Source organism: Ailuropoda melanoleuca, chromosome 1 (assembly GCF_002007445.2).
Source record: "Ailuropoda melanoleuca isolate Jingjing chromosome 1, ASM200744v2, whole genome shotgun sequence".
NCBI classification, from domain to species: Eukaryota; Metazoa; Chordata; class Mammalia; order Carnivora; family Ursidae; genus Ailuropoda; species Ailuropoda melanoleuca.
This window is the reverse complement of record NC_048218.1, coordinates 192672710-192696970: the sequence shown is the minus strand read 5'-3', so window position 1 is coordinate 192696970 and position 24261 is coordinate 192672710. Positions and strand designations below refer to the sequence as shown.

Sequence of the window (24261 nt, the reverse complement as noted above, 5' to 3'; positions counted from 1 at the left end):
GGAAAGATCAGAGTTGGCCACTTCCACACAGCTCCACTGGCAAGAGTCTGCCTGCTGGTTCTCCAGATGCCTTTTCCTCTGGCTGGATTGAAGCCTTTAAAAAAGTGACACCTTGGATTTTATTTCACTCCTTTTTCTGCAAAGTCCAAAGACGTTTACAGGCGTGAGCTCTATAGGCTTTATGGAAACCCATCAAAAAGCAGGGCTTGTTTCCTTCATCTTTATAGAGTGGAAAATAAAAGCACGGGAAGACGGAATAACTCTTCTAAGGCCACACAGTTCTTCTGAGAAGGAGGGGGAAAGCCGGCGTAGGTTCCTAGAGGCTCGGAAAAGTCTGTGCCACAGCAGAGCTGCTCGGGGGGCATGCTGGGGGCTCTGTGCCAGTCAGGGCAAGGTCTTCTCCACTCGCCGGTAGGACAGAACCCAGCTGTGACCCTGCGTTCAAATGCAGATCTGGAGCCTGTAATAAAGCGGAGAAATTTAGCCAGAACACTGTGGGGAAAATGGTCCAAAGGCTTTTGCTGTTGATTCCCTGACTTCTGGAATTCTCCAAGTTTCAGGACACAGGGTATCCAGGGGATATTCTCTTTAAGGAATGCTCATAGGTGTTCCAGTCATTTTTCGGGAATACAGTGTTTGGGAAAGGCTGAAGGAATGTTAAACATATTTCTTCTTAAAAAGACTTTTCAGACCTTTCCTGTAACTAATCGTTAATAAGTCTCTTACGTGGTGTTAAAATGTACTATGTTTCAGTACAAAATTATTTGCCCAAGGAGCCCTGTTTTGGTAGAGCATCTTGGGGGAACTTGACATCCACAGAAGACCCTTGGGGACATGCTGGTGTAGGTATGACAAGGCCAGGTTGCCCATCTTCACCACGCTTTTAAAAAAAGCAGGGAGCCTGAGATGGGGAATCATGAGGCACCACGCTGGCTTGTTGAGTTCATTCGTGAACCTTCAACTTCTCCTATTTCTCTTTCCCCAACTGATTGTCTGTACATGCCTCTGTCATGGTATTGTCATTCACGTGTTAATGTTTCTAGTTCTCTTTTCTACACTCTTGAGTCCTCATCTGTGTGTCTGCTCAACTCAGTTAAGTTGTAGGTGTGGAGGCCACATTCCGTCCTATTCCGGAGGACAGCTCTGTGGAGCCCACATTCATGGGTGTTGACCCAGTGCTTTCTGGTGTAATGGTGATGATGGACAATCTAAGCTACCAAGATGGCGCCCAGAAGGGGTTGGAGGTGGGGCAGAGAGACCATGGGGGCCAGGAGAGGAAAGAGACTCTAGTAATCTGTGGTTTGTTTGTTTTTTGTTTTTTGGGGTTTTTTTTTTTTTTGCCATGGTCCTGCCGCCTGCTTGGGCTTACTGTTGACAGGTCACCTAGTTTCTCTGGATCTGAGTTTTTCGTGTAAAAAAGGATTCTTCTAGCCCTGTCATTCCCTGACTTGGTACTTCTGCTTATTGCTCTGATGTTCCCTAATAATTTTTCTCCTTTTTAATTTTCAGCTCTTAACCATTGATGATAATTTCTGTGGCCTGGATATGAATGCCCCCCTGGGCGTGTCCGAGATGGTGCGTGGCATTCCCGTCTTCACAGAGGACAGGGACCGCATGACTTCTGTCATCGCATATGTCTACAAGAATCACTCTCTGGCCTTCGTGGGCACCAAAAGTGGCAAGCTGAAGAAGGTAGGAATGAGCTGCAGTCATTTTGGTGGTTCTGAAAGCCATCTGTCCCCACTGGGATGGATATGATCTCATGCTGTTCTGCGGCTTTGGCCCTGGTGGGCCCGTGATACAAGTGTGAGCTAAGGAGGTATGTTGCTCTTGAGGTTGTGAGTGATACCCTGTCCCTTCTCTGCCCTCGTGCGGAGGGTTACTGTGGCAACCACAGTGGGTGAGCATGTAGGTGCCCCTCTTCCCTGGAGCTGGTGTGCACGTGGAGGATTTACCCTGCCTCGTTAGGCCGTCCTAAACGGCCTGCTCTGTCCAGCTTGGCTTTGTGCCCTAATGCAAAGGCTTGCTCAGTTGGTTGGGGAAGGTGGGCAGAGGCAAGTTATGTACCTATTCCCCTTGCTTCGGCCCTCTTGACTGGTGCAGCCATCTGGAATCCGTGGAGGGAAACAGATGGAGGAAAGTGCAGGACCTGCTGGAGTTGCTGACCGGGCTAAGTTAAGATCGTTGGATGAGGAAACTGTGGGCGTTGTGGGGGCCCAGAAATTACTCGAGGTGGAGTAGAACGGTGTGATCTGGGACATGAGCTTTTCCTCCTCGTCCTCCAGAAGCTTGCTGGCCTCGGGATACTGGGTGATGTTGGCCCCTCAGCAGTGTTGGGAGAACCCTTCCATCCAAGACTCCTCTCACGCATCTCTGCTTAGGCTTCTCATCTCAGTGACTTGGAGCTGGTGCCCTAGAGAGCCCCCCTTGATGGGATCCAAAGCCTTCCTAAGACAATGCCGTACCTTCTGTTTCGTGTTGGCTGATAACTGCACTTCAGTCTTGTCCCAGGGAAATATTGGTGAATCCATGTGGAACTCCTACTTGTCTCATTTAGACTTCCCTTGGAATTCTCTGGATATTGTGTGATTCCACATGGGGCACTGCCCGGTCTGAGACAGCTTTGAGCTCTACTTTCTCTTTGCTGTGTCTCTGGGTATCAGCTGCATGTGGTCAAGGGGACATGTCCTTGGCAAATCTAGAAGACTTTGCCTACTCTCCCATCCTACTATGTAACAGCCTCGCTAGCATTTCTTTCTTTAAATTCTACATCTCTTGGAACAGGCGGTGGGGCTGGAGTGTGAGAGTACGGAGGGGGGAGGCGGGAAGAGGTGTGTGTGAGGTGGGGGATGTGTGGGGAGTAATGACACGGGTAGTATCTGGAAGAGGAAGCCTGTGCTGGTGAAATGCCACGAGGCGCCACAAGGCTGATGCGGGCGGCGTGCCACCATCTGGTACTGCCCGGAGAGCTAACGGTGGCACTGTAGTGGACGGCCTCACGTGTCAAATGCACGGTGCGAGTAACCATCTACATAGCTTTAGCAACTGTATTTCATAGTTCCCTGCTGTTCTGCAAAGACTCTATTAAACACAAACGAATGTTTTGCCGCTGCCTTGGCGTCTTGTGGTGATTTTGGCTCAGGCATTGAGCCGAACCTCGTGGACGCCCCAGAAGATGCCACATGCAAGGCGTAGGTGTGTCATCCTGGCGCGTCTCCTGTCTGGGCGGGGCCGCCTCTTGCCTCTCCGTCTAGTGCACACCGTGGCTCGTCACCTCCAGCTGCTGTCAGGAGCCCGGGCCGACTCCGCTCTCTCCGCCTGCCTCCGTCCATGGCTTCCAGCTTTCCGTGAGCTGAGACTCAGGCATCCAAACCGACTGAAATTGTGTCCGATAAGCCTCAGTATAAACAGAGGAGGGAAGAGCCCAGGCTTTGGAGCAGGGGCCTCGAGGGTGTTTCTGTTGGATGCTCAGATGATTTCATTCTTTATTATGATTTGGCGAGTTTGGTTTGCTTGAAAAGGGAGTTCTAAATAGCAAAGGCATTCCCATATGCAGTTCGTTTGATGAGATGTCTGTTGACCTGCTTTGCCTGGCATGATGGGTAAATGAGCACTATGGAGAGTAAAAGTAAGCAAGACAATTTGGGGTGCCTTAACTCTTTTCTCCACTGAGCCCAATCTCAGTGCAATGGAGAAGTAACTTACCCCAGTGCACTAGAAGATTCGCACCCGCTGAACTTCCTGCCCTGTACCATCGGGCCATTTACTTGCTGGCAAGACTGTGTAAGTAGGTTCTGTAGGAGCTGGTGTCGGTGAAATAAACATTGAGAGTTCAGTGCACATAACAGAACAGACAGTTATTTTCTCTTGGGGGAGAAAAGGAGACGTGTTTCCCGGCCATGGCTACGTCGTAAACCCAAGACAGTCAACTCGCAAATGTGTGCTGTTGGTTAGAGGGCGGCTCGAGGTCAGTGGGGGCTGGCTCTCTTGCACCTGTGGAAACCTGGCCCCTGATGGGAGGTCAGAGGGCAGCACATCTCCATCCGGTGGGCTGAGGACACCTCTGGGAGTCCGGGCACGCACAGTGCACAGAGACATTGCTCACGGGGCAGCCTGTAAGCAGAGCCTTGCCTTCAAGTGTCCCCAGAGGGCAGCCAGGCCAGCAACAACAAGCAATACCTGGCAAGGAGACTTGGGGCTTTATAAACATCAGGCTGGCATTCCCATTTTTTTTTTTACTTTGGGGAGTGTATAGAAGAACAGTTCTGTTTCAGCCACCTGGGACGTTCCATTTAATTTCCAGAGCAATGGTGGGATTGCTGAAGCATAAACATTTGAGAGGTAAGAGCAGAGGGTCATGTGAGGGGGAATGAGCCAGCGGCCCTCCTGGGGAAAGCCGGGCCGTCGGGGCAGCCAAACTTTCTGCCCCAGAAGCTCAGAGTGGCAGCCTTTTTAATAGTTTTGCTGGAGCCCAGCTATGGCTGCTGCGGACTCAGCACCGCTGGCCCAGGGGACGGTCTGAGTTGGGAAAGGAAGGCTGGGCCGCCGAGTCTGTTGTTTGAAATAATAAAAAGCAAAACTGGCCAGTTTATTTATTTTTTCGGAACAATAGAATTTCCCACCACCCCTGCTCGCTGAGCACCACTCCCCTTTCCTTGCCAGAACTCTGTATTGCTTTTCCCAGAGGCTATCAGACCACATTCACCTTTTGGGCAGAGGCCCAGCAGTGAGATGCTTTGGGGCTGCAAGAGGATTTTGCGGGAAGTTTTGTGAGCTGCTGAAACCAGGGGGTGAGAATAATGGAAATCATACTGTAGCCATAATTACAGAGTTGTCTTCTCTGAGCCCTGTAATAATCTCCTGTGTGTATCAAGGCCCGTGCAGAGTTCTTTGCCATACGACAAGGGACTTGAGGTGGGAAGGATGGGTGGGAGGGCTTGGAGGTTTGCTGTGGGTTTCTGGGGTCTGGGAGCTAGACCGTAGCGATCCATAGGCTGCCCTCAAAATTACTAACCTTTCCATTTGTTTGAAAAGTGTGGGTCCTCATCATTTACAACCTTGCCTCTGATGACCATAATTTCACTCCTTTAGTGCACACATCACATGAGGCAGAGGGAAAGGAGGTGAGGAAAGTGCCAATTTGGATGTCTTTTATGTTTTCTGATGTGTGTGTGTGTGTGTGTGTGTGTGTGTGTGTGTGTGTGTGTGTGTGAGATGGCCGGTATGGGCAGCTTTTCCATGGCGAGCATATAGGCAAATGCTGTTAAGAAACGTGGCATAGAAATGCTACAGTCACAAGGAAGTATTTAGGAACTTAGAAATAACCCATAGACTGTTAAAATTTCAACTCCGGGTTTAAAAAAAACAAAACAAAAAACCTTAAGGCAAACACCATCCCAATATGCCTTAGCGTATCTGTATAAACCTGAAAAATCTTTGTCCCAAGTTGGGGTGATGAGGCCGGTGTTGCCTCAGAAGGACAAAAATCTCTTTGCTTAACTATTTTGGCCGGAACCCTCTTCCCATGCCTTTGGATTCCTACCACTAAGTGATCATATTTTAAGGCTGCTGTTCAGCAGTGAATTACTGCCTGCCATTAGGTGAGAGAGACTAATGTTCATCGTGAGCCAAAACATCATAAACTCCCACTGGAGGTGTGATTGCTCCTTTCATTTTGTGATTGCATCGTTGCTGAATGTTTAGCTAGGTTAAACTGTTCACACCTAAGGGGCGGAGCACTTTGTGGATTCTGGTTAAGCAGAGCTCGAGCTGGTCTGATTCGTGGCTTGTGGTAGGATAGGTACCCACGCGCGTGACATGCCGAGCCTTGCCAGCCTCTCTTGCTAGGAGTTCGGCCTGTGTCAGCATGAGAATCAACAGGGGTGGATATCACGAAAATCATTCTTGTTGGGAATTAGTATGCACATTAACGTGATCTGCCTAAGTTATCTTTTCCTTGAGCCTATTTTGAAATCGATTTGCCTGTGTTCCCCCACACCCCGACCATGGGTCCAGAAGGGCAACCAAACAGAAGTGGAGTGTGGTAGAGAGAGACCCACCTGGGTCTGTATCATTCTAACCATAAGTTCTTAGGAATGGATGCCGTGTGTGTGTGTGTGTGTGTGTGTGTGTGTGTGTGTGCGTGTGTGCAATGCTCAAGTCACAGAGCAATATCAGATCAGAGATGTGTAGCTACTGCTTTGCAGCTTCCTAAATGTATCTGAGAATTCTTAACACTCGCTGGAAATTTGAGTCAACTTTAAAAAGAAATTCAGACCATACATAGGACTCTGAACGGGTGAAGGCATCACGAAATCAAATGGAGATAGAATGTTGGAACCCCACCTTGCCTGGAGACCCTGAGATTAGAGCGCAGGTGCATTATCTGGTGTAGGATTTGGTCAGTGCGCTCTGGTATGAGTCTCTTCAAACAGAGCTGCTGGCTGGTTTGCATGTGGTTAGGTACTTAAGCAGGAAGGAAAAGAAATATGGAAGAATCAATGCTGGACAGTTTCCATGGTGGAAAAAGACCATCAAAGCATTTTTGTTTGATTGTTTTGTCATGTTGTTTCTGCAGTTCCCACTGCTGGTTTTGCAGGTATGAAGCCTGTGTGGATGTGAGGCTGTGGGGTATGTGGAGAGGAGCTGAGGTTGAAGGTGCTGCAGACGGAAGAGTGTCATAGATGTTCTGGGGGGAGGGGGGCATACTCCTTCCCCTCATCTCGCATTTCAGCGGGGACAAGAGATGGCTGTTCTGTCATTAGTCCTTCAGGCCTGGGGACCCCAGGACTGGCCTTCAGACCGACCTCACCTCATGCCAACTGCCCACTTCTGGTCCCTCTCCCACCTTGCGCAGTCTCCCCTGCTGGGGTTTAAGCCTTCTAGTCCATGCCATATCTGGTACACGCGGAGAGGAGCCTGAGCTGGTTGATGTCCTCATGGGCATATCTTCTGTTCTTGAGTGATATGAAGTCTCCATTCAATCATCCTTTTTACATAAGTGTATCCCCACTGGCACTCACTTCTTGCCCCTTGCTACTTTTCACTACTTTGCCCTTGGGCCCACCCCTAGTTCCCGCATGTCCCTCCCTGGTAGGGGGGATCTCAAGTGATCTCTCAGAGCAGACCTGAGCAGGCTTGGGGAGGTGTCCTCACGACAGAGCTCCGGCCTCAGCCCCTCTCAGAGCAGCTTGACCCTGTAAGCTGGGGCATTGTCTCCTTCTCCTCCTGGCATCCTCTAGAAATGCACTTTGAGATCTCCAGAAAATACTACCGCAGAACACTTGTCATTTTATTTTCCAAATGATTATTAGTACTGCACATGATTTAAGGAGATAGTCTTAAATAAGCTTTGCCAAGTCAAGATTTACTGATACATGTCTGCCACTTTTTTGAATCATATGTGTGTGTGTATATATATACATTCGTGTAGAATGATCCTGATCATAAATTAAAATGCAAAGACGTTAAAATTGAAGAGAGTGCTGCAGAAACACCCCCAAATCATAGAGCGCACTCAGTCAGCTGATGCTCAATGCCAGACACGCTGGAGGAATTTATCCAGTGACACATGCAATTGAAGTAAAATATTGTGCTTTACAAGAACATATCATTAAAATGAAAACTAGCAGCATATCAGGAGTCTGGCCATGTAACCAAGACAACAAAGATGGGGAAGGATGAAAGACATGGCGTACCCGAGGAAGAGGGAGGAGTAGAGGCGAGAAGAGGACGGGGCCCCCAGCTGCAAATGGCCCCTTATTGCCAGGCTCGCGCCTGCTAGGACCCGCATCAGAGGAGAAGAGCGTCTTTCTGTCCGTAGTGGTGAAGGCTCTCAGCGAGGGCAGGGGCAGGGGAGGGTCTTCGTCTCCTGAAATCACTGTACTTTCTCAGCCAACTTCGATGGAGTCAGCTGGACTGACTCAGGACCCACCGGTAGGAGCTTGGATTGAAGTGTCTGCTTCTAGTCCCTACTCGTGAGCAGGTGACTTCTGTGAATGTGGCCACATGGCTGGCCTCTTGGGGGTGTCACGGTGTTTTTCTTAGCAGCTTTGGCTTCGCGTAGGGGCATTCGTGAGGATTTTAAAATAACTATCTCAAGTCTGCTGTAGTCACTCCATACCTTCTGTCCTGCCCCAGGTGACACAAGGGCACTATTTATCGATGGATTGCCCCAAAACGTAGAGCCCTAGACAAAACAACACTTATTATCTCATGGTTTCTGTCGTCAGGAATCTGGGCAAGGCTTCACTGGGTGGTTCTGGTTTGGGGTGACTGACAGACTACAGTCAGGGTGTCGCCTGGGGCTGGAAACGGGGATGATCTGCTTCTAAGATCATTCACATAGCCATGGGCTTGCCTCCGGTCCTCGCTGGACACATCATGGGGGCTTCTCCACAGTGACCCCTCACACAACACGGCAGCTGAGAGAGACGAGAGAGGGTAAGCAAGCTGAAAGCTACGGTCTCTTTGAAACCTCATTTCAGAAGTGGCATCCCATCGCCTTTGCTGTGTTCTGTTCCTCAGAGCTGTCAGTCATGTGGCCCGGCCCACCTTCAGGGGGAGGGGCTTCCAGCTTCCACAGAGGCCTGAATACTGGGAAGCAGGGGCCACCGGGGTCCTTTTAGAGGCTGCTGACCACCCTCGGGCTCTGTGTCTGGGCCCTGGAGGGCACCCGAGCCAATAGTCTTAAACTGCCAGTTAGTTGCTAGTGGCACGAGAAGGGGCACAGCCCGGCTCAGGGACAGAGCACTGAATCCGGCTTCCGGCTCCCTGGGGTTTGATTGTGCAGAAATGTCAGAGAACCCAGAGACAAAATGGGAAGATGGCCTGCCATGTGGCCTGCCATGTGGTCTGCCATGCCCAGGGCCAGAGGCTGAGAAACTCACCTGGGAGCTCAGAGAGGCAGCCCCAGGTGCTCTGTTAATCTTAGAGAATCGGTAATGGTTTATGATGGCGGATGAGAGACTGATGTCAAGTCAGTAACTGCGGAGAGCTCTTCGTGGCCTCAGAGAATCTATGGCTCTTGGCTTTGCCTCAATTGGGAATCACCTCTTTCTTTAGGAAGGGGTCATTTTCCTAGTGATGGGGTTGGCAGGAAAGAGGATGGGAAGGGAACTATAGTGCTTCAAACGCCCAGGAAGTGCCAGTCACTGTTCTAGGTATTTTCCGTGCATAATCCTCAGCATTTCCTTTGGGGTAAATTCTACAACCTCCATTTTACACATGAGGCAAGAGACTGAATAACTCCCCAGAGGTCACTAGATTTGATCTAAGGTCTGCCCTTTGAGTCACATGTATGCTAATATCACGGACTCTACTGAGGTGCTCTCGGGCTGTGGGCTAACGTCACCTCCACAACCATGACAGAAGGTGGTCACCTGGCCTCCCGCAGCTGGCCAGTGTGCCTGTTGGCCAGAAACTCCCTTTCATTCCCTCAGCTCCTGTGCCGGCTCAGGGCCTGGTGCTTGAGCCTGGCTGGTTATAACTGATTGCCCATCTCTAGGTGCTCCCCTCTTTAATTGTCCTAGGAATTTTGCCAGATTCATCTATCCTATCTGTTTCCTAGGGGAAGAAAAAAAAAAAAAAGAAGGAGAAGGAGAACAGTTGCCTCATCCAGGCTTCTGTGGCCCCTGCCTGTCGCCCGGCATGGAAATGACCCGGCTGCACTGTCCTGCCACTCAGCCCTTCAGCCCTGGCCCCTCACATTTTGAGTCCTCAAGGGCCCTGGCTAAATTTAAATACCAAGGAAGCGCCTCCCACCTGAGAAGCAATAGGAATCCCACCTACCTGGCAGCTCTCCCTCCTCCACGATTTCCCTCTGGAGGAGCAATTGTGCCGGAGCCCCAACCCGCAGCAGAGTGGGTGGCGGCCTTGGGGAGGGCCGGAGCTTTTCTGGGAAGCAGACAAGCTGTGCTTGTCCATTTGCCACTGACCTGCTGCCCAGGACACACTCGGGCGTGTCTTTGTCTTTAGCTTCTCACCCGCACGCTCTCTCCCAACAGCCTGGGGGAACTTGTGTCGTGGTTCTTGATGGTTTTTCCCATTGTGAGTCATCCAGGGTCCCTGTCTTGGCTCATTTGGAAGATGGCTGCCTCTCCTTAGATCCCAGAACTGCTTTGCAAGCCCTGTGGAGCTGAGGACCTAATTACACCATCTCTTTATCACTCCTGGTCAATTTTGAGCACCTCCCCCAACCAATCCAGCCCGCCTTCTTTTTCTCCCCAAATGCCCATCCCCCTAACCCGAGCTTCTTGGCTATGCCCTTGGTCTTATGCTTGCTTGTCTTTGTCCACTGTCACCTCTCAGCTCTTGCCTGTTGCTCCTGTCATTACGTCGTATTGTGCTTGTGCCTCACAAATGTCCACTCACAAACATCATTCTGACCAATTCACCCAGGACCACTGTGAGGCTAGTGAGAGAACTGGGGCAGCCCTGGCTCCACAGTTCCTTTCTAGATTTGGTGACCTGACGGACAGTGACTTAAGGGGCACCTTTTCCCCCAAAGCCACCACTCGACACCCATCACCAGGTGACATTATCTCCATTGTTCACTGCAGAGCCCAAAGCTCAGGACAGTGAAGAGTGGGACCCCACTGTGATCTGGGCAGCATCAAGGCCACAGGGAAGCTGGCAGCACTGACTACTTCATGCCTCAACTAGGCTGTGGGCTTTTCTTCCTCCAGTGGAAAAGTCATGGGCTCTGGGCAAGAGATACGATTCCATCTAAGGAAGCCAATGAATCCTCTTCCACGTGGAAGAATCCTTTTCCAAAAAGGACACATCATGTATCCATTTTATCAGTTTGAGTTTTTATTCAGTCCTGTTTTGATTACCTAGAAGTCACAGGCAATCAGATGTTTCAAAATCCGTAGCTGAGAACTTCTTCTGAAAGCAGGTTATTCTCTTCACATAAAAAACAGTTGATTAATATAGCTGGATCTTTGTCCCAGTGCATCTAAATCTTCCCAGTTAGACTTCCGGGACCCCATACAGTCCTGTCCAAAGGTAACCAACATATCTGAAGACTGACTGTGGAGGCTTATAGCTCTGGGTGTGTGTCGAGGTGTGTCAGCTAGCTTAGGCAACATTACGTTGTGATCACAAATGACCTCCAAGTCTAAGTAGTTTACCACCATAAAGGTTGTCTCCAGCTCACGTTCATGTGCACCCTGGTTGGGTGGTGGCTATGCTCCACGTGATGTATTTGGGACAGAGACTGAAGCCCCTCTGTCTGGGGACACGCCAGTCTTCCTTCAGAAGGGAAAGAGGAAAGGAGAGATGGCAGAGCTACGGAAATAGACACCTGCCCCAGGAGGTGTACAGGGAGGTGTACAGGGAGGACGGAGAGTGGCAGAGAACATTTTGTCAATAACACAGTTTACCGTAAAGACTATTTGTGTGATCGTCCACCTTGAGTCAAGAAATATCAACTTGGTCATCTGTAATGTGCTAGATGTTTCTTGGCTTAAAGATCGGTGGTCTCTTCTGGCTTAATATTGGAGAAAATGTGCAAGGAGTATAGGATATGGCTGATTTCGTATCATCAACTCCAGACATCCTGTTAGAGATTTTTTAAAAAACTAAATCCTCTATCAGCTGGTTTTCTTGTGATTTGCTTTTCCTCCTAAAACCAAAACTACAGTTGTTCGGTCCCTTCTATTAGGTAGGCTCTGTGTGTTTGTATTGCCCTGCATTCAGTTTTCTGTAAGAGTGAGGACACTTTTCTACTTAAATACAAAGATCAGACAATGCTCTGCCAGTGTCCCTGAGGGTAATTCCATTACCCAAATTTGTTAAAGCATATCTCTTACCTGCACTTAAATAGAGCCTCCCAAATTAATTTTCCCTAAGTAACTTAACCCCCAAAGATTCCTCCACTTTCCTCTCTGAATCTGCTTTTCTAATTGTGAATTCCAAAATTCATCCTGGACACAGGCAGGACCTCTGGTCCCTGGATTCCATTCCTCTGGGCGATGAACCCAATCTGGTTCCCCCACTGGCTACCTACTCAAGGCCAGTGCGTGGACCTCCTTATCAGGGCTCCCCACCATCCACTGCTCTCTGGAAAAGGCAGGAGAAGAGCAGAGCTGGAATTCTGAGCCTAGAACACCATCCTGCTGATTGGTTTGAACAATATTGATTTTTAGCTCTCAAACTTATTTTGTAGACTGCCAGTTTTTTGGCTGACATGTCTTAAACTTACATCATACTGATGATGCATGAGAGTCATCGAGCATCCATCACGGGGAAAATGATATGTATTTTCATGGCTGAGCTGGTGGCGGCGATTGTGAGGGCCTTGGCAATCACAGAAAGCTCGGGAGCAGTTGCCCTTTTGCAAATGTGCCAGGAGGGGCCCTCTGATCCTTTCTAAGCTCTCCACCTTCTGTTTCCATGTTAGTAAGGCATATGCCCACACGTGCATGACCGTCTGCCCCCTTCCAAACTTACACACACATTCACGTCACAAACACGCACCTGCGCCTAGTCCCCACATGTACCTGTTGGCATGCACACTCAGGAGCTAGACCCTTCTCTTTGCACTCAAGCCCCGGGCCGCTCCTCCTGCGTGCCACCCTCTCTGGCCGATCCCCACCTCCCTCGTGTTCTCTCTGGGAAATTAGCAGCGCACCATCTAATCAGTTTACCTCTGACTCGCCCACTTTGGCTTCAAGATGATGACAGAGTGGAGCTATTTAGCTGTCAAACATGCTATTGCCCAGATGGACAGCGTCTCCAACATCAGAGTGGGTTCTTTCTCCTCCATGTGTGTGGGGAGGTAATGAGTCTCCCAGTTGCTTTTCTAAGTGCTTCTGGCATCTGCCTTTCATTTTAATGCCTCCTGCCTGCTGACCTCGCTTCCCGGCAGCCAGCCTAAGTGTGATTCCCATAATTAGCTTAGCGATAATTTAATCTCTCTGCTTTAAATTTGATTGTTTTTGAGGGACTTGGGTCTGGGGACAGGCGAGAGGGGACCTTTGCTTTTGTCTGGACTCTGTCCGAGGGCAGGAGCACAGGGGCGGTTCTGGCTTGGGGAGGGGGTGAGTACAGTGGGAGCGAGGCCTGTGGCATCGTGGGTAGATTCTTTTTTTTTTTTTTTAAAGATTTTATTTATTTATTTGACAGAGATAGAGACAGCCAGCGAGAGAGGGAACAAGCAGGGGGAGCGGGAGAGGAAGAAGCAGGCTCATAGCGGAGGAGCCTGAATGTGGGGCTCGATCCCACAATGCCGGGATCACGCCCTGAGCCGAAGGCAGATGCTTAACTGCTGTGCCACCCAGGCGCCCCTCGTGGGTAGATTCTGAGCAGGAAGCCGAAAGCTCTCTTTTCATGCCTCCTCTTATAAGTGGTTCCTTTTCTTTGCTCCTCCTCCCCGCCAGAGTATGGAGGCACGTAAGTGTGGGTACATGAAGCACTTCAAGGTGCCTAGGTGAGGAGCAGCTCAAAAATGGGAAAATAGGGCACCTGGGTGGCTCAGTTGGTTAAGCTTCTACCTTCAGCTCAGGTCATGATCTCGGGGACCTGGGATCGAGCCCTGTGTCGGGCTCTCTGCTCTTCAGGGAGTCTGCTTCTCCTTCTCCCTCTGCCCTTCCCCCTGCTTGTGCTCTCTCTCTCTCTCTCTCAAATGGATAAATAAAGTCTTCTTTAAAAAATGGGAGAACAACACACTTCCTTGGTGGTGATGGCAGCCATTCTCTTGAGCCAGAGAAATGTGAGAAGGAGCAAAAGGAGCCACTGAGTGCCACCCTGTTGTGCCCCACACCCGCTCCTAGGCATCCCTGCAGTCTTCACGTCCAGGTCTGTATCAGTTTGTCCCAGTGTGTATCTGCGGTTACCCAGGCCTCTCAACGGTTAGGAACCAGACCCGCATGGTACATGAAGAGTGGGAATTGACAGTAGGGAAATCTTAACTGCGTTGCTGGCAGCACCTCTGACTTTGGACAAATTGTTTATTTGAGCAATGAGTATATTGATATATGCCCCCTCCATCTCTCTTACGAAGGAGCTGAGGGGTAATAGGACTTCACGTCTGTATTCTTTGATTCACCAGGAGGGAAAAAAAAGAATAAAAATTAGGAAGATGGTGAGGATTATAGGACTTTCTGTGGTTAGTAAACTTCTAAGAGGAGTCTTCAATATCCATGGATATAAAGGCCCACGTGAACCCAGGCAGGGAGTGTGGAAGGTCTTCAGAGAGGGGGGTCTCTAGGGGAAAACTCAGAAGCTCCAAATAGATGCACTAACCAGTCCTTGCGGGATTTTACTCTGCTCAAGGTCTCTTTGGCAGAACTTCAGAAGCCCAGTGAGGAAGGTGAACGAAGTAATTCAGCTGAGCCACGCTTGGCCACTCAGTGAGCTCCTAGGACATGTGAGGCGCTCTAACGGGTGATTAACCGAGATGAGAAGGGGATGCAGGCAGGGCAGACTCAGCGCTGAACTTGGGTTCCCTCCTACCATCTCCTGCAGGCTGGAAACAAGGTCTTTGATTTATGAGCCGACTTTTAATTAAAAGAACAGCAGAAAAGAAATCTCATTTTGCCGCTACAGGATAAATGATTCACAATTCAAACTGATTTTGTTTCTTCTCTCAATGTCCCAGTGCTGCGGGAGTGTGTGTATGTGTGTGTGTGATGGGACACGGGCCCAGGACTCTGGGTCTGACCCCTCTAACAATACTTTGCTCCCAGGGCTGACCTTGCCTCTCAGCTTGTGGGTCCTGCTGTGTAGTCCTAACACCCCCTTCCAGGTGTGCCTTCTTGCCCTGGGTCACAGTTTCTCTTTGCAGCTTTCCCCAGCATCTTTACTTGAAGAGATGCTGTCAGTTCTGGACTAAGTTGCTAGCAGAACTTTCTTACTTTTCTTCCTTCCACCACAACGATGTCTATATGGACTTTGGCAGAAGAGATGTTATTTTGGTGGTCACCCCCAAATTATCAGGATGTTTTTATTTCCCTGAGAGCCCCTCATGACATCCCTTTGGCACTTCCCAGGGTGGAATTGACCAGACTCGCAGCCCTTGTTCTCTGGGAGTCAATCTGCTCTAATAGGACTGAATCTGACATGGGAGTGACCTTCCGCATGCTTGGATGCAAACTTGGCCTTTCTGATGGGACAACATTTATTTACCATCACTACCCACACCTTTAGCAATATGGTATGGACTGCCCTTCTAGAAATGCCGATGTTTAGTTGCTATTTAGAAGTGTATTTCTTTCTATTCCAGAGGCTACTGGGTCCATTCATAGTATTTTCATCCTTCCCTCCACCAGCAAGGTTTGTGGGGCCCTATCCATTGGCTACAGAAGCAGGAGCCAAGGGTCCTCATCCCAACCAAAGAACCCTCCTGCCACTACCCTGCTGTGACTTTGGGGCACTATTGGAGAAGCCACTGTGGGCTCTTTGTACCAGAGAAGGAGGGAAAATCTGTCCCTGAAACATACTGAAAAACCTCAGGGGAACTGGCCAGCAAAAATCACCAGCTAAGATCAGCCAGGAAAACAATTGCAGTGCCATGGAGAGGCGTGTTGAGCCAGTGGCAGGAATTTGGGTTTGCGCTCGGTGACAAATTCTCATCCTTCTCTGCTGCTGACTCACTTTGAGGGATGAGGGACAATCACCCCCGTTTGCAGGGTCTCAGTCTTATTTGCAGTAAACAACAGAGGGAATGAGCTCCGGCCCTCCCCCACCTTCTGTCTGCTGCTGCATTTATAAATACTCGTCACATCATGTCCTGGTGTCAGCACGGGGGAGGTTCACAGGGACAGAAGCCACCACTTCACAGTTTGTTCCTGCCTGCCACTCACCTCCAGCTAAGAACTGGTATCTGTGGGCTCGCCCGAGAGCACCAGCTCACACAGCCTGCTGCCCGGTGCCAACCCCGGCCATCTCCTGCACCTGCTTCCCTTTCATGAGTTGAGGGAAGGACCCCTCCACCTACGTGATGGGACCAGCAGTGACGTCTACTTTCCAACCTGTCGAAGTGATGCTTCCCAGAGCGCTGTGAGGCCCTGGGGCTGTTCTGCAAGATGAGATCACTGGTGCTGAACTTGTCTTTGCTGACAGCCCAGAACTGGGTTCCAGGGTTTCTGGCAGGCTTGGGAGAGAGTCAGCTGGGGTGAGCCCCGCAGGGGCCCCAGCTCCTGCCACCACTGTTGTCTCTTGACAAGGCTTCCTTCTTCTCTGACAGTTCTCCCTTCCGTTTTTGGCTTCCCAGGTTCCCTGTTCTAAAGATTTGCCTCTGTGCCCACCACCCTGCCTAGTTCCTGGCAGCTTAAAGGACCAGTACAAAGCCGGGTTGGAAACCTTAAAAAAAAAAATAAAAAAAAAAACCTGGGGCAGGGGGGCGGGTGGCACCCGGATGGCTCAGTGGGTTAAGCATCTGCCTTTTGATTCAGCTCAGGTCATGATCTCAGGGTCATGAGATGGAGCCTCCCCCCTGGGTTGGCCTCCTGCTCAGTGGGAGTCTGCTTGAGGTTCTCTCTCTCTCCCTGTCCCTTCCCCCACTCTCTCTCTCACTAAAATCAATCAATCAATCAATCAACCAACCAATCAATCCTAAAAAAAGAAACGAGCCAAGTTGGAGGATGTGCCTGGCATCAGTGAGGAGTGGCACGTCGCTTCCCCATTCTTGCGCGTGGACAGTTGCCTTGCATCGCGAACACCTGTATTCGGCGCTGTGCAAGTCTGCCTGCAGGCAGGGGGTGACATCGGGCCCCAGAGCCTGAAAGAGCTCCTCTCCTCTTCACAACTCCCGCGTGTCTATGTTCTGTCGTTCTGATAAATGAGTCTGGAACTCGAAGGGTGCCAGGAATTTAGAGCAAGCCTTGGGAATACCTTCGTCAGGGAACAGGGCCATCTGACACTGAAGGAGAGGGCTTTTCTGGCGGGGGCAGCTGGGCCAGGGTGGGCCACAGAAGTAGCAAGTGAGGTAGACCAGCTTCCCCGCTGTGAGGACTCGGCCAGGGGCACCTTGAGAGAAGTCCACAGTGGAGGGGTGAGGGGAGGGAGCACCAGGCACCTCCCCAGGGACCAGCCGTGAGTGTCTTAGTCTGGTGCTGGTGTAACAGATTGCCACGAGTTTACGGACTTTAAACAACATGGACTATTCTCTTACAGTTCGGTAGGTTAGAAGTCTGACATAGGTCTCCCTGGGCTCAAATCACTGTGTCTGACAGCTGCCTTCCTTTCCAGCGGTTCTCGGGGAGACTCCACCTCCTTGCCTTCCCAGCTTCCCAGAGGCTGCCCACGTGCCTTGGTTGAGGGCCCTCTTCCTCCGTTGTACAAGCTAGCAACGTTGCCTCTCTCCAGCCCGAGCTCCTTCTAACCACAGCTGGGAAAGGCTTCCTGCTTTAAGGACACATGTGATTACATCAGGCTCACCTGCGTCAGCAGCAGCGAAAGCTGATTCCACTGCGAAAGTCAACATCATGGCTTCATCAGTCAGGGCTGGGGAGGGGAAGCCAGGATGGAAGATGAGAGAGAAGTGAACAGCTACTGCGTGCCGGGTCCCTTTGCTACCCAGACCTTACACGTGAAAGTCTAGGGCCCTCACAGCAGCCCTGCGTGGTAAATGTGTTTGCTCCAGGTTTTCCCCACAAAGACACTTAGATCCAGACCCCAGAACCCACACCTTTGTGTTCCCTCTCCTTTTCTGGACACATAAGATTTGGGGTTTGGGTGCCCATGCACATTTTAGAGCTTGATTTGGTTTCCTCACCACAAATCCAGCTTTGTGTAGGTCGGGGTGAGGCTGGGACACATGGGGCGTTTGAGGCTGCAGAGAGGAAGCTCTTGCTATTAGCATCTTAGGCAACTGTCCTTGCTGGAAGCTTCTGAGCGTTCCACGGCCGGTGTTCTGAGCCTCAGCGAGAGTGGGCCTTTTCTCTCACTGCCTGTTGAAATCCCTGGACTCTCACCGCGAGCTTCTATGCTTACAGGACTGATCTCAATTGGGCTTGTGAAAAGGAACAGCTGACGTGTTATATAATTCCTTTTCAAGTGTGTGTGTGACAGTATATGCATATAGCGTGTGTATGCGTGCTGTGTGGGGGGGGGATTGTTCCTGGAAAAGCTGAGGAGGACCTGTTTGCCATTTTTGATGACTTGTCCTAAAGCATTCCTCTGCCTGTCTTCTCATACCATTCTTCTCACGCTTCTGCAGGAGGAGGGAGAGAAGGCGCAGTGCCCGGCAGCCATGGCAAGGGATGTTAGGAACATTGTTTGGGCTTCTGTCTGCCTCTTCCACTTTGTCACCATAAGCCCCAGACCTCCCCATCTGACCTCAGTTCTTTGGATTGTTGAGATGAGAACTTTTGCCTTCAGGCTTCCATGGGATTGAGTGTGCAAACAAATAACACGATCAGGAAAAGTCACTTGTGCAGGATATGGATGGCGTGTGAATAAACATCAATTTGCAAAGAATAAATGGGGACGGTTTCTAAATAGAGTCTTCTAAAGATAAATTATATTTTAAATTTCCAACCATCCCCTGTGTGTGTGTGTCTGTTGTGTGTGTGTGTGTGTATTAGTTATAGCTTTGACGGTGTGAATGTAAAGATTTTCCTATCTCTGGTGTAATCACTTTAAACTTATCTTAGGCCCAGTTGAGCGCAGACGAGTTGAGTGTGACTGTTTTCCAAAGAGTTAAAAACTAGGAGGGGCTCTCTCAGCTCATTGACACCAGGATCGATGGGAGCACATCCAGGTATACACCCAGGGAAGGAGCCAAAGGGCCAGGTGGAGTCTAGGTGTGTAAGTGTGTGTATGAGTATGTGAGAACCCTGTGTAATTACCTCTGATGGTACCTGCTGCATTAGGGGACAGGTGTTTCATTAAGTTTGAGAAATTTGGAATACTTCCACTATGCCGTGGTGGGATCTTGGCATTCCAAAGTGAGCGAGCAAGGATCCCACTGCCAAGAAGCGGGTTTTCTCAGCAGCACGGTTATCCAAGGATAGCATATTTTGCCACTTGGACACCGCTGTCCTGAATGACGAGGTTATTTAAAGTATTAGAAAGACGGAAACAGTGTCCTGCCACACCACTTAGGAGCAAGCTCTCTTGGGCCATCGGCGCGGGGGGCGGGGGCGGGGGGAGACTGGAAGTCTGGATCCCTGGTTCACCGCTTTTTCCTTCGTGACCTTGGGCAGTTACCTTACACTCCCTGTGTGTTACTTTGCCCCCTGTCTGTTGCAGACCAGAAAACAGGCTGGGGAAGTCCTTGCTGAGAGCAGACTGTGAATGGTCCTCAGAGTCTAGGATCGGTGGGTCACGTGGGCTGAAGCAGGAATGTCCCCCCTGGAGGGGGTCAGCAAGTGACCCTGGCCTCAGGCAGAAAAACCCTGAGCTCTTGCCTAATGGGTCACCTTGGCCACAGGAGCGTGTGACCGATTCAGCTCCGGAAAAATAATGCAAACCCCGGGGGCTCCCCATTCTATGTAGGTAACCTCACACCTGATTTGGGCCCAAGACCAGCCTCTCTGCAAAGCTGTGGGGATGATTCCAGGGAGGGGGGAGCTGAAGCGCCTTCTCTTGTTTTGTTGGTTATTTGCTGAATCAGGAGACAAGTGGGCAGGCAGGAAAATCAGGGCCTGGGGGATCTCAACCCCCTTCCCCACCAGTAACTTCTCAGCCTGTCTTGAAGCTTTTCCAGGTGTGAAACAAATAGTGGGCAGTTGTTTAGAGAATCGCTAATGATTCTGATGGCCAGAGAAGTGGTAGCGAAAGTGCATATTTCTCAAAGAGGCTAAGAAACATTTCAGCCTGGTAACTTCCCCCAACAGAAGTCTCCTGCCAACTGCCCATGAAAGCCAAGAATCTGTGAACAGGCAACCGCATCCCTGGTCATGCTTATTTGGGCTTCTCGATGAATGGTTTGGCCATTTGACTTTAAACTACTGGAGTACAGAGGAAAACTTAGGAAGTGTTTTAAAAATTTAGAAAAGAGGGAAGTGGAGAGATCAAGGAAAGGAAAAGATGGGAGAGACGGAAGTGGAGCCAGTGCCCCCATGGGAGGGTGTATGCCTAGAGGAGATTGCTATTGGGGTGCTGTTCATGTCCTGCTGTCCCCGTTACCCACACCCATGCTCCTCAGTTAGTGGGGCTGAACCCGAGGGGGACTTAGCCATGCCCACTCTGGCCAGCAGTTATCTCATGCTTGCCAAGTGCGGGCACTGCTCTGGGTGTTGGGCCCCTATTAATTCAATCAATTCTCCCAACTGCCCTACAAAGTAAGGATGCTTGCGAATGCCAAGAACACTTGAGGAAAGCCGGGGCCCAGAGAAGTTAAATCCAAGACTATGTGATTAAAGCCGTGGAGGCAGGATCCCCAGTGCAGGGCCTGGCTCTAAGCCCATGTTGGTTGGGCTCAGGCTGAACAGAGTGTAGTCACCTGCAGGGGAAGCCTGCAGCCTCCCAGGGGTGTCAGAGCTTACCCTCTCCTTCATACCTCTCCCTTGGACTGAAGCAGCAACCCCCACCTCTTTGCATTCTCTTTGCCTTAAGATCTTTGGTAGCCAGGCCGTGATGGCTGGCTCCTCCCTGCCTGTCTGGTTGATGGCTTCTTTCTCCCCGGGGGAGAAGAAACGCCAAGCGGCTTCTATTTGCTGACGTCCTGAATTTCCTGGGTTGCGACCAGGCCCCCTGGCCCTCGTGGGCCAGAACTGTGGCCTAGTATGGTTCACATGCTTTCTACTCCCTTTGAAGGGGTTGCTGTCTGGCTCTAAACTGGCATCTCTGCTGCCCTAGCCTTCTCCTCTTTTTCCAAAAATGTACATTTCAAAAGCAGCAGATGGGTTCATAGATGATCTTCCAACCCCCCCCCCCCACCAAGCTCCACAGGGAGAGGCTTTCTTCTCTTGGTCTTTTTGCTTTCCTTCCTTCCCCTCAAAACTTCTGCCCACAGCCCTGCCAAGTGTGTGATCACACTTTGCTCATTTGGGCTCATGCAGCCTGGGCTGACAAGCCTGGTCCCCGTGGCCCTGGGGAGAGGAGGAAGGGCTGTTCGGTGGATGGGAGACCTTCGCATCTTCAGGTACCACAGCCACATGTCCAGAGAGATTCTGGGTGGGGTTACCAGGAACTTTCTTTTCCCCGTAAAGAAAACGTTGCCGTTATTTGGGTGGGGAAGAGGCCCTCAGGTGGCTTTGCTCCAGTCCAGGGACCAAGATCCCCTTTCCCGAGGCTTCAGTCATCATTCTGCAAAGCCTCTAGGGCAAAGATTTTGAAGATTTTTAGGCAGAGAAGTTATTCTTCAAATCTTAGGTGGAAGCCAAACATAAAATTGATACAAATCAGGTCGGGTTGACGTTGATGGTTGGGGGAAGTGAGGAGAGGGGGAAAGTGGTTTCAGAGCTTCCCTCTCTGTCTTCCTGATGTCCCCCGAAGACTCTGGGGCACCCCATGGAGCTCAGGGAGCCCCACCCTACACATTTGCTTTGTGGGCAGTCTAGACTGAATCATGGAATCATCCTGGTATATGAGCTGTGTGTCTTATGTTGTTGGGGAGAGACCTGGGGAATGCGGGCTGGTGTAAAGGAAGGAGAAGAGAGAGGGCACCTTCCGCTTCCTTTGCACTCTCCCCATGGATGGCAGCTGGGCCCCCTGGGACTGCGTCAGGCCTGGCGTAATGGTCCTTAAAGGGAAGCCAGCCCCCAAGATATGTGTGGACTATGATTGTGCCAAGTATCTCACAGCTATGAAGAAAACAGCTTCTGGCGGGCCCCCTTTGTCTTTAGGATGAGATGATTCGATCTGAAAAACAGCCTTGAAGCTGCAAGCCCACATGCCAGGGTTTAACCTGCTGAGAAGGGTTGGGGCTGACTGGTGGCGATTTTCATTTTGGTAACAATAATGGTTGTATTGGCCAAGGTCACCTGCCTCACGACTGCCGCCAATACTTAGAGACCTGCCCTGACATTTGAATCACACGTTACAATTTGCAAAGCCCTTTTATATGTTGCCACACTTAAATGGCACACCCACCCGCGAAGGAGGTGTGCCGATTCTGGTTTTACAGATAAGGAATCGGTGTGGCGAGGTTCCCTGACTCAAGCAAGGCCACGAAAGTAGTCAGTGGCTGGGTGGGCACATTCCCAACCAACAATCAAATCTTGGATCCTGAGCCCAGTGCCATGTTCACTTTCCCACAGGTGCTTTCAGCCGTCCCTTCTGGCACCTAGGGTTGGGAGAGGAGCAAGACGAGCAGAGGCCCTTCATTCCAGCGGGTTCTCTGCATGCCCTTCTAAATCTCCCACAAGGCTCCCTCACCCTCCTCCCTCGGCAAGATCGAGTGGGGCTCTTGCACTGCACATTCCCATTATTATGTTTTGCATCTCAGCACCACGTGTATCGCTATTTTTATCCTGTACTAGAAACTCTGAAGAGGGGGAGAGATATTAATTGGTATTATTACAGCAAACCGGGTCCTAGTAACATTGCAATTCAGAGGTAAGCTCTGCACTCCCCTCCCCTGCCTCTCAGGCGAAGGTAGGGATTTTATGCGTTTGGCTGCCAGCCAGCACAGGTTTCTTGGGCTTCCGCGAGGCCTGTGGGGAGAAAGAAGTATGTGGGATTCTGACGTGTCCTGGATGGGCCACCGGGCCTCCGTGCCACGGTACATTTACAAGGGAAGGATGTGGGGGCAGGGGCGCCACTGTGAAATGGGTTTCATTTGATCCACCGAAGCTAGACCAGAAGGGATAGTGTGTCCGCTCAGGACTCTCTCCTGGGGTGCAGCTTGCAGGGTCTTTGTGAGAGAATCTGGGGCATTTGTATTCACGGCCCGGCTGAAAGCGAGAGATAGCAGCCCTCACAGTCGTGTCCTCCTAAGCCAGAGCGAAGAATGAACAGATCAGAGAATAATAGCGATGAAGTCAGACAAGTTTGGCTTTACTTCCAGAAGGAGGAAGAGGAGGGGATTTGACGAACAGGCTGGCCACCGGCACCCTGGGTTCAGATCCTGACAATTTTCCTTCCCAGCCATGTGACCTCAAGCGAGTCTCTCATCCTCTCTGACCTCAGCTTCCTCATCTGTAAAATGGAGCTAGTGAATCCGTCTCAGGGCTGTCGTGGGGATTAAAGCACATTGCACACAGCATGCAGTAAGGATTCGGAAAAGCAAAGCTTTTAGGGTGAGATTTTTCTCACGTGCCCAGAGACTCCGGAGGCTGACTGTGCCAGAAGCAGCGGGAGATGGAAAATCCAGATTCCAGCCTGGTGCTGTCTGCTGACTGCTAGGTCCCAACCCACGGCCCAAAATGTCTTCCAGAGCCTCTCAGTGCCCACTTCCCTACCCCTGTTCAGCTTGATTTCGTGGCACCCTAACACTGTTATTTTTTGTAATGCCGATTGCTTTTTAAAAGTTATCGTAGCGATATATATTGTTTGTGGAAAATACAAAGAATAAATGAGAAAATGAAAATCACCTGAAATCCTACTACCTTGAGAAAATTATTATTATTTTGAAACACACACACGCATGCGTGCTTGCATGCACTGGTGCAGGGGAGGGGCAGAAGGAGAGGGAGAGAGAATCTCAAGCACATTCCATGCTCAGTGCAGAGACCTACGCAGAGCTCAGTCCACAACCCTGAGATCACGACCTGAGCCAAAATCCAGAGCTGGATGTTCAACTGACTGATTGACCCAGGCGCCCCACCTTCAGAAAATTATTATTGATACTTGAAAGTATTCCTCTGTGTCTTTTTTTCTATAAATATGTTCTTCAAATATATATAACGTTGCGATAATATAATACATATACTGTATATATAAATATCTTATATCATGCCTTTTCCTTACTTTTCTTTGTGAACATATTCCCATGTGATTAAATATCCTTTAAACGTGATTTCTAAAGACAGCCTAGTGTTTCATAATGCAATGCTTGCTCTTCTGTTCTTTATCTTTAGGTTTTCTGCTTTTCTTTGTAATGCTTTTACTTCCTGTTTCCTTTTTATCTGTTAATTTTTGCTTTATGGAATGAATTTTCTCTGCTTTCCCTCCCCGTGGTGATTTAGAAAGTATTCATCCTATTTAAACTTAATAGTGATGACACTTAAGTTTTTGAAAGCATATTAAAACCCATAAGCATCAAAGTTGAGAATTAAACAGTACAGTTTTATGGCCTTCCCTTCCCTAATTTCCCCATTTGGGCTACTATGCGCTAGGTTTTTTAAGACCCGTGCTAATATTTCTTACATTCTGATCATTTCAATATTCCTTCATTCCTTTCAAGCATAGTTTGGCATTTCTACTATT

General features: G+C 50.0%; 1 protein-coding gene across 10 annotated transcripts in view; it reads left to right on the top strand.

The window, feature by feature from the left end:
• Window positions 1-24261, top strand: part of PLXNA4 (plexin A4) — a 537871-nt gene that overhangs the window by 164752 nt on the left and 348858 nt on the right. For 8 of the 10 annotated variants that reach the window (XR_004629007.1, XM_034672299.1, XM_034672298.1 and 5 more), the window contains one exon: window positions 1510-1692. Coding sequence is in view for 9 of the 10 variants with exons in the window: in XM_034672299.1 (XP_034528190.1) it covers window positions 1510-1692 (183 nt within the window). In the remaining variant the exon portion in view is untranslated. Of the gene's footprint in view, window positions 1-1509; window positions 1693-15272; window positions 16354-17193; window positions 23426-24261 lie in introns of those variants that run through there. The other 2 variants (XM_034672304.1, XM_034672301.1) reach the window with 2 other exon arrangements.